General features: G+C 38.7%; 1 protein-coding gene across 4 annotated transcripts in view; it reads right to left on the minus strand.

Annotated features, from left to right (window-relative positions):
* The window catches only part of grip1 (glutamate receptor interacting protein 1), a 205,924-nt gene extending 203,470 nt beyond the window's left edge, over positions 1-2,454 (minus strand). For all 4 annotated transcript variants that reach the window (XM_066724613.1, XM_066724612.1, XM_066724611.1 and 1 more), the window contains exon 1: positions 2,276-2,454. In XM_066724613.1, the coding sequence (XP_066580710.1) occupies positions 2,276-2,330 (55 nt within the window). In that variant the 5' untranslated portion in view covers positions 2,331-2,454. The remainder of the gene's footprint in view (positions 1-2,275) is intronic.
* Between the last annotated feature and the right edge of the window lie 8,177 nt (positions 2,455-10,631).

A 10,631-nucleotide genomic window follows, 5' to 3' on the forward strand; every position in this document is an offset into this window, starting at 1 on the left:
ATTTAAAAATGACTGTCAGTGTACACAGGTAAATTCACTTCTTCATTCCATTTCTGATGGTAAGTGGTGATGTAACGATGATGCGAGACATAGCTTGAATCAAATTGGACAGTCTGCATGATAATCACTGAATTATGAAGAAAATGTGTTAAAGGTGCAGCCAGGGAACCCTCACACTGCAGGTTGTTATACCATGAACAAGACGTTCACAGTAACTGATGGACCATATAAGCTGGCCTATGAGACATTCATTAGTAAAGATAGCGTGAGATTTCTACGGCTCTGTGATGTCTGCTGATGACTGGTAACGGACTGATGATCTGGTTCAAGGGCGGCCAAAACAGACTATCTTTCATGCGTGTCCTGGAGGCCCACCGAGAACAGAACCAACCCTTCCTGGCATGTGGAGAACTGAACACGAGACTGCACTTCCAGGAGATGTACTGAAATGGAAACATACTACATAAAGCTTGTCAAAAATATATGTAACTATTTCGGAGGTTCTGAATGCATCAAGGCTGTATCCGCAATCTCAGCTGCTGAAAGTGGGACACAACAGTATGGGATCATCCACGTTTCATAGAGAACGGGGAGATTTTACTTGAACGGTTTTCACTGAAGCCACACAGGGTTTCTTAAGCAATGAGGAACCAACCATACAAAATACAATCAAAGTTAAACTGTGAGGAACATTGCCCTTCATTCTTGAGAACATTAAAGGTACTTCAGCTGTGGAAGAAACGGCTCAACAGCTATGCAGAAGACACATGGATCACACTTCTCTGCCATTAACTTTAAAATCTGAGAATTTACTTAAATTGAACCACATCCATTTAAAGCAATAGGTCTTTCCGGATATTCTGCTACCACACCAAAGGAGCTGCATCTGTGCACTGGGGTTAAAGAATGATTCATTGGGATAATTTGGGGAAAACACCCTTCCTCTCCAGGTGCGTAGTAAGTATGAAGATATTCGGTTTTAACAATATTTAAAAATCACTCCACAATCAAAACAAAGTCAAATGAATGTTTTTGTTGATGACATTATGAAATGGTGCACAAAGTACAGGTGCACTTTGTAACTGTTACCCTGTCAAACAATAATGCATAATACACATTTAAATATGAATTGCTGACAGATATTAACAATCAACTACCAGCATGTGAAAAAACCACAAAGGCGACTGCATAGCATGATTTAAGATGACTTAAGCCTACATATGCAGCAACACACACAACTGAAGACGATCCTTTTTCTAGTCCTCGTTCTTAATAGCATGGTTTGATTAAGCAAAGCTGCTTATAATGGTTTATCACAGTTGCAGGGTTATTGGCGATTTTCAAAGACTTAACTGAAGAAGCCCGTTACACCTCTTGGATAAAGTGCCAAGCCACTGAAATGTGGCGGCTCTTAAGACAAAACGACACAAAACAAACAAACAAAAAACGACGAGGAGTGAAACATCAACCTGCATATAAGAAGATAGCGTTTCCCATATTATCACGCATACTGAAGAGCTTTCCCGACATAATCCATGCCCCTCAGCTATATACATGCATCCTTCCCCATGAAGCGCTACTCATCCCACATACAGCCTACTTCTTGAGAAAGCCAGGTCTGTGCCAAACAAAACCCCAAAATGTGCTATATTGTTCAACCAGAGATTGTTTTATACAGCCTATATGCTTACACAAATCCACTTAACCCAAACAGCAGACATCTAACCACATGAATGTCGGGGGGGAATCCAGGTACCGGCAAACAAATCACATTTCCAGTCAGACAGCTGTTACGTTGTAACCAGCCTAATTAAGTTTCGCTGTAACAGTTGCAACTTTCTCTATTCGCAGCATCATTAGAAAAACGCCAGCGAAAAGCGTCGCCAAAGTAATAAAATAGCAAAGACCGGGGCAGCTCGGCAGCACAAAACACAATTCAATTGGTGACCCCACGGAAACACTGGTGAAAGCAGGCCCCGTACAGTATGAACCAGTGTTGCTGGACACACATGCACGCCTCGAACAAAAGTTAGCAAAGCACAGTAGAAGACCTTGCTGGTTTTAAAACTAGAAATGATTGCGATCGCGTCTATGCGTAAAAACCCCAGCGTTTGCACAGGGCAACTTTCCCTCAGTGAGAGCACAGTACCCGGAGGTGCTGTACCTTTCTACAGCCAGCCCAGCCCAGCCAGTGCAACACACACACACACACACACACACACACACACACACACTTCAGGTTTTGGAAATGAAGAAGCCCATGCCGTCTCCTTACCTCCCTCCTGCTCAGCCTGCAGACAGGCGGGGATGTTCTTCTTCCAGCCCGGCATTTGCCCCGCAAAGTGTTCATTCAGAAGGTTTGGAAGATAAATCTGTGGTGCATTTCAATCTCAGTCCAGGTCCGCTCCGTACATATCCCCTGTCTCTGGTTTCTCTCTCTCTCTCTCTCCTCCTCCTCCTCGCCGGTGTAATTCAATGCTGTCTCTCTCGCAGCCTCGTTGTGGAGTGAGGGAGAGGAGAAAGGAAAGCAGGCGCTGTGTCAGGGTTCCCATTCTGCCCCTCAACTAGGGAGACCTCCTGCAATCAATAACGACTTCACAAACTTGGGTGTATTCGCATTTTAAAGAAGAATAGAGACATGTGCATTTTTTATTTGTTCTGCCTTTGCTGTTGGCTATTGTTATTAGTGTGTCTTCTTATTGGGATGTAATTGTGTGGGCCACGCTGCTGGAAATGGTCTGTTCCGTGTGATAAGCCGGTGCAGAGCAGCTCCTTCATTCATTCACACGAAAGGTGTTAGGTGAGGGATGCAGATAAAGGGGGGTTATTGTAAAGGATGTTTTAATGCATTCACGTTTAAAGTAACATTACACACTGCTTTAAAGATAGTTTTAATGCAAGGTAAAGGAGCATGCAGTTATGTCAATATTTGTAATTACTTTTTCCACCCTACACCGCACTGTTGATTTAATGATTTATTTAGGTATTGATTTACTTTTGACTGACGCCTATTCAAGAAGGACCTTAAAAAGTAGCTTTTTTGATACATTGGCAGGTAACAGCAAATATAGAATGAAAACTAAATAAAGGAAAAGAGTTACAGAGAAACGACAGTAAAGAATGACGAAATATATAGTGTAAATAAGTTTAAGATTGTGTGTTTTGTGATATGCATTTTCGTAGTTGGCTATGTCAAATATATAATATCGACAGTGTGTGTAACAATAATTGTATATCGGTATTGAAACATGTAATTTGAATTGTAATAAGCTTACTCTGTGTGTCTAGCTGGTCATTACCTTGGGGCTTTGCGCATGCGCGTTGGTTTGCTTCTAGGCAACCGCATGGTAGGCACTACAAAGAGAAACAAATGACAGCATTATTTAGGAATTTAAATGGTTACCCACTTAATAATATGATGCCTTAATCTTTGAATTATCACATGCACCCCTACACTGGGACAACGAGCTTAAAGGTGAAATGCCTTCTAAATTACTCACATCAAAATGCATTGTTTTCCCCCCCTGGGAATAGCAACATTAATATTAAACACAAATTATTTAGGAAGGTGTTCAATTGGAGATTGGAAAGAAAAATTATCCCACTAAACTGAATGACATAGCCTACTTTTTGTGAGGGGGGGGAACAGATGTCGTTTTAGGCCTCTCATTTTATATCCGTTTTCCAAGTAATTAAAATTATCAGGTAGTAAAGTAATGAGCAGTTGAAACCCCCAAATATATAAATATATATATTGTGTTTAATGCTTATAGAGCCAGCTCTCTTATTTTCAGTAGATGTCTAACGCTGATTAGAACTCGGATCAAGTGTGATTGTTTTCCACCCTCTCACTCTTCACCGCAAACAAGGTCGTAAATCTACACAAGTAATATCTTTCCTCAGGAATTTCTGAATTCATACCTCTCTCGAACCGCAATCTTTTGGGATCATATAGAACAAATACTCTGTTTTTTTCTTTGTTTCTTTTAGATTTTTGCTGACTTGATGTAACATACCAGGAACACGGAAGTATTGATTTTTGTTTTCTAGTAGTGGGTAAAGATTCTCTAACAGTGGCACAAAACCTGTTTGAGTCATGCCCTGCCTTGTTGTACTGTGCTTGATGTGTGGATGTGCACAGTTCCAAGGGATTTAAGACAGCAGCCAGAAAATGTTATGAAGACACATAAACTGGCAGAATCAAATAGAAGAATAAGTTTACCCTGCTCGAGGATGTCTCCAAACATGATTATTAATGATCCTTCAACATCACTTCATATAATGTTTTAAATTATTTGCCTGTACTGCTCAAAGGAAATTACTAGGTCCTGATAGATATGATAATAACGTGTTCCAATATAGTACAGACTAAATGGATGTCTGGAGCTCATGTATTTCAGAAAAAAGAACAAAAAATAAACACATTCTGCTACTGTGCTCATAAAATAAATGGGCTTTAGCCACATAGATGGTTTTCACTCGTTGAAAAGCTTAAAAAATATATAAAAAAAACATCAATATCACATATTAATGGATCGAATGGCTTGGAATGATGACGGAGGGATGCCTGAGGACAATGATACACACTCTGTTATTGATTACTGAGGCTTTCATAAAATTGCATCAATCAGAAATATTTTTCTCTACCCAGGAAAATGGAAGACCGATCTTAAAAGTCTTTGTTCTCTGACGACAGTGACTCAGTGTTTCCATCTGTCCAGGTGAACAAGCCACTTATCTGCAGTTTTAAGAGCCCAGAGATTTGGCTTAGCGATGCCCATAGGGTAAGACAAAAACCCTCTCTCAGTTTGTAACCATCGTCTTTCAATCCCTTCATTACAGAAAATGTGGCTGTGATAGATTTTTACCTAGACAGTGAAGGTTCTCGCTGAGTGCCATTTTCTGTAATACGCCAATAACCTTGCATCCGCCTCTTATCCATTTTACACTTTCTCAAGCAAATGCATAGAGGCAGATCAGCATTCGTCTGTGCAGGAGAAGGCAGATATAGGGGGAAAAGTCATGGTTCATTTTCATATTAAATTGCTCAACCTTCCCAGAGTCCTATATAAGTAACATCGTTTCTAGCAATGAATGGAGGAAGGTTCCGCTTCCCCCTCAAAGGGGATTTGCACATTCTCATATGTCTTAGGCCTGATGTTTTTCTTCTGTGTTACGAGACACTATAATGAGTGAAAGGGAATTGAAGCTAACATAAGAGATTCTATCAGCCTGGTCAAGCCAGCTATCTCTAGTAGGGTCCTTATTGATACTTGTTTACACAGGCTGGCCCAATTCTTTTTTTCTTTTTTCTCTCCAATTTAGCATAACCAATTTTATTCTCCCTAATGGTTGCAATTTGTATCTGATTTGGAAAGCTGTGTTCAAATGCAATCTCACTGTTGTAATGTTAACATGGGAGTGAGAGAGAGAGAAAAGAGATCATTACATTTTTTCCAGTCTTATTAGAAAACCCGTACTATTTTACATCATGAACTGTATTTGTTGACAGTCTCAGGCTACTAAACAAAAGGGCAAGAGGCTCAGTTTGGCAAGCTGGAGCTTGTTTCCAGTCAAGGCTGGATTCTCTTCTCAAATCAATTTGCAGTTTCGAGGCCATTTGAGTTGTCAATCCAGTCTGAGCTTTATGACTATGGCATGTACTTTCAGAAATCCTATGAAACCAGTGGGATTTCTGTTTCCAGGGCTATGATAAATGTGTTAAAGGGAATGTTTTATGTTGTTATACTTTGGTATATTTGTCAAACATTTAAATGATAAAATTAAACATCAAATAGTTGTCACACTGTCATAGACCTTGAGATATATGGATCCTCTTGAGAAAAATAATGGATTTGCATTTAATCCTTGGAAAGCTTAATTGAATTATCTGAGAACAAGGTGTTACATTGGGTATGGGGATACAAAGTAAGTGCTTCAGGATTTTCTTTTCTTCGGCCATTGAATTGAACTGGAACAGCGGAGCACAGTTGTCAGCCAGAGAATGGACTTCAGGACGGACTTTTATCTTCAGGGTACAACAATCACACAGTGTACTGTCATTTGTATATTGTTTGCTGGAGTCTCTCGGGAGCAATTAAAAACCACTTTCACATTTTGGAAAATCCATTTTACATTAATGAATAAAGGTTTCTGACAATATCATAATCATATTATTCACAGCAATTGAAAAATGTGTTTTGTCTCAGTTTAATTAGCTGACTTAGCAGGAAAAGGTTAGCCTACTGAAGAGCATACCTCATTTATATTTACAGAAAACAGCAATAGAGGGAGAAGGTAGTGTGCATTGTGAGGAGCACTGTGAAGAAATTAATAGAAAGCACATAAGAAGAGGATGACATTTGGGACATCTTGCTCATCCAGTTGTTAGTAGCTTATTGATCCACAAACCTCATCAAGGCCAAGCTTGAAAGATTCTAGTGAGTCAACATAATGGCTTAGTAATTGAACAGAAACACTTCACTGGGCATTCTTGTCTTATGAAACAATGTCCCAGGATCTTTAATGTCTACTGAAACTACGCTTAACTCTTCACCCTGAAGATGCTACCTGCTGAAGCACAACGCCCCCATTCACTTTGCTGAGTTATTTGTTCTTGATTGTCTAGCCCAAGAATAGAATTGCACCACATTTTTCTTTGTGATTAGACAAAAATGTAAGGAACTCTTCTTAAACGTAGTAATTTGTGCATAAAGAATCTCTGCTGCACTTGTTATAGAAGAATCTGTAATCTTGGTTTTATGGATTAAAGCAATTATTTTGTACTTTCCATGTTCTTACATACAACACTTTTAGGTTATTTGGCTGAAATACAAGACAGTAGGGCAGATCCACAAGTATGTACCTTGCTAACAATGTTTAAAATACATCATTCTTTAACATATGTCAGAGCCCTGAATGTATCCACCTGAACACTGATATGAACTGGAATAGTAAAGCAGGAGACCTTAGAGACCAAATTCTCTGGCTGAACTGCAAATTGGGCTTTGGGGGAATGGGGCAGGTTTGCAACAGTCATTAAGTACCAGAGTAGGCCTACACCATATTAAACGCATTGTGAACATCTCTCAATTTGGTGTTTGTCTGGTTTCCCAATAAAGTTAGCAGTGTATAGAAGAGAAAGAATAATAAATTGCCTCATAAGACTATATCTCCGTGAGGTGTTGTGGAGTACCATAAACCTCGAGAGCAAAGCTTTAGTCTGTTTTCATAATGTAATACTATTTATTTCCTTTCATGTGTTGCAGGATAGTTATTTATATATGTCTGTTTATTTAGTATAAAACAATGCTGTTAACTCCCAGGGTAAAATGGTAGTGACCTATTGACAATTCACATCATATGCCAGAGACTGTTAACTATTCAATTTCCCAATGGGGTGTTCAGTGTGCGAAGCCCTACTGTCGCAGCAGCTGGTGTTTTTTATTAATGTAGTTTATCACAAAGTTTCCCACTACATTACAAATGCAATGTGTTCACATTCGATATTAAATCATATACAATAATTCCTACTTCCATATTATAATTCACACACCTTGTTTTTACCATAATGGACATAGGTTCCTGTTATCTGATGTGACAAATAACATAACTGTTGCAACTACCTTTGTTAATCTGGGGTAATCTGTCTGTGGAGATAAACACAGTCTGAACAAGAAGGTTGAAATGAAAAGGCTTTATATTAGGCAACTGAACTAAACCTGAGTCCCCAAGCAATGAACAAAACCAGTTACGAAATGTAATAAGTAAAGATTATTTGTGGCTTTCTATGACAAATAACAATGTCTATGTGTTCCTGTCTATAGAAATATCTGAAGAAAAAAAAACTATTCAGAGCAGTCAAATATACTGTACAAGATTTACAACACAAATGTGTATAATAATAGCACATCCAGAAATACAGCAAATACAGAATTCCTGGAATGGCAAAAGTTAGCACTGGAAGTCTGAGACTGTAAAATATTCCTGTTTCCCATTATAAAGGTTTTCCATAGTAGATGTACATGGTATATTTCCCATACACACACAAGCTATTTAATATGAGTACATGAATACAGTTATGGTATAAAAGAAGATTAGGTTCGTCTACAGGTATAATCCAAACAGATGATAAAGTAGGCAGGTCAAAGGAAATATTATAGCAGTCTTTTAATAGAAGGCATACTCTTGCGCTCTACATTTTGTTGGTTGGAAAATCCCTTATTTTGCTAGGGCTCAGTGAGCACTTACTGGTTGTAAAGCGGCCCTCCCCCACTGTGCTCAGATGGGTTGAATGCATGTGGGTGCAATGTAATATGTGCCTGCTCTCGCATAAATCCATCTATAAAATCACAACGATGTGACCAAGTGCAGCGCTGAGCTAACATTACCAGCTTTGCATGTAGCAGAGCACATTTTTATTCATCTGGGCACCTCTGTCTGATTCATGTCCACACACCTCCTTAACACATAATTTTCTAATAAAACATTTTGTCAAGGGACCATTGACCTACACTGACCTTTCAGAAACGCACAGCTGTGCATCATCAGATGTAGCAATTCAACTCGATAATGACATTTTACTATCCCCAGTTTCAACTGGTAGTTAAATATTTCTGGGCAGTAGATCGTTCACTTTTGTGTCATCTATGAATACAATGTTATGTCAGTAGTATGCATGCTTTTCTGTTTACTATTTGTCAAAAACTAACAGTTTATTCTTGTTTACAAGAGATACATTGCTTTCAAAATGGAAACCCTTCAATAAATGTCTTTCTTGTGCAACCCTCTTCCAAAAGTAATACAAAAAATCTGTTCTTCAGTCCAAGGCACAGACAGTCTTAACTTCCATGATAACCATGTAATGGACTCATCTTTAGTTTCTGCCATATATTGATATGTTATAAACCTAACCACTGTGTTATTACACATTTAATAGGTAACTATCTCTCTTTACCGGCTCTGCTCTGTTTTAAAATTAAGTGTCTCAGTGTTGGTTAGCATAAGTAAAAATTATAAACACATCTTTTATTTTTAAGAGTAGTACTAAATAATTCAATTGTTTATTGATGAATTACATTTTGAATTTAGCTAGAATTTAATTTGATTTCCATACAGTTATCTGACAATGATCATCTAAAATGTTTAACTTGATATGGTTTATTTATTAGTTGAACAGGGTAGCTCTTATTTTTGTAGACACTTTTTCTTATTGATTAAAAGAGGTTAAATTCTATATATTTAACATGTCTGTGAACCACTTCAATCAATACATACAACATAATAGAGGTTAATGCAACATTTGGCATGATCAAGACATTAGACATTCTTTAGCAGACTTGGTTTCAGACATTATCAGTTTTAATATATAACTTGCAGAGAGTTGATGACAATGAGGAGACATGATACAGGACAGTAAAGAGATTAAGAAAAAGTAAAGAAAATGAACAAAAAGCACACACTTTGAAAATGTTTTGCTCATCACACAAAGCCACTCCTGTTTGTGAGCAAGGACATCCACTGAAGCAGACTTTACCTTGTGGATAATTGAGCCTGTCATTTACCTTCCAGTCAGGACAGTTACCATGATGCGGCTGTGGCCGATTGTCTAGCAATTATTGTCAGCTTTGATGGATATTAAAGCAAACCTGTTGTTTCTCAAACACAGGGTGGCAATAAGTCACTGTGAAACATTTTGCAGCATCTGTCATTTTAGAAGAAACAAAACAGACGTAAAGGAACTGAGAGAAGGATCATATTTGACAAGTTCTTTTCATTCCGCTTCCTATCGCTTGACTAAGTGCGTCCTTTTATTTTGTGGCAATTTCTTTCCAGTGGTGTTTGATATTTCTCTAGAACAGACTGTCCTACACAAACAAAACTTCCAAAATATTTTTCTTACATAACAACAACAACCACCACAATATAAGTTATCCTATCATGTGTTGAAGAAAAAGTGTTGCAATGTCTTTATTCATTTCACAAGGTTTGGCTTTTCTTTATTCTAATGACGTTTTATTTGCTTTCACTCTTTGGGAGCCTGTGTGAGGTTCTTTGATCCTATCACATATCATTGCTGTGGTATTCTCCAAGCAGTGAGGGCCAACTGTGTTTTTTAATGGCACTGTATTACAGTGTCACACTCTCTCTAATGGATGCCACCAGGGCAATGCAGTGTGCAGACATAAGCTTGAATTCCAGTAGGAGGGGTTAGGATGTGCTGCCTGTGGGAATTGAGAGGGGAGGATTGGTGCTGTTAATTGAACAATACTGTAACCCTACTGTATTTCCAAAACAGAGCACAGCTTTAACACAATAGTGCATTTAATTTGCTTGTGCCTCTGGGAGGTTTTTAGGTCATTTGCAGGACAAAGGAGGGTGGTATGCAGATCCAGGGGACTCGAGCTTTCTTCATGTGCCGAGCTGTGCATCGTCCCCAGGCTGGCATATAATCCCAGCAGCATTTTTTCCCCCATTCTGGTTCGCAGCACAGAAGGAGCCAGCTGCCAGGGTAGCTGGTTTCTCAGAGGACACTGTGTTAGTTTCAGTTTCCACAGGTTAGAAAAGGAGAAAGACAGTGAGAGAAACTGAATAACAATGGCCCATTGCAATTCAAACGCTTAGGGGTACTG

Source organism: Amia ocellicauda, chromosome 15 (genome assembly GCF_036373705.1).
Source record: "Amia ocellicauda isolate fAmiCal2 chromosome 15, fAmiCal2.hap1, whole genome shotgun sequence".
NCBI lineage: Eukaryota > Metazoa > Chordata > Actinopteri > Amiiformes > Amiidae > Amia > Amia ocellicauda.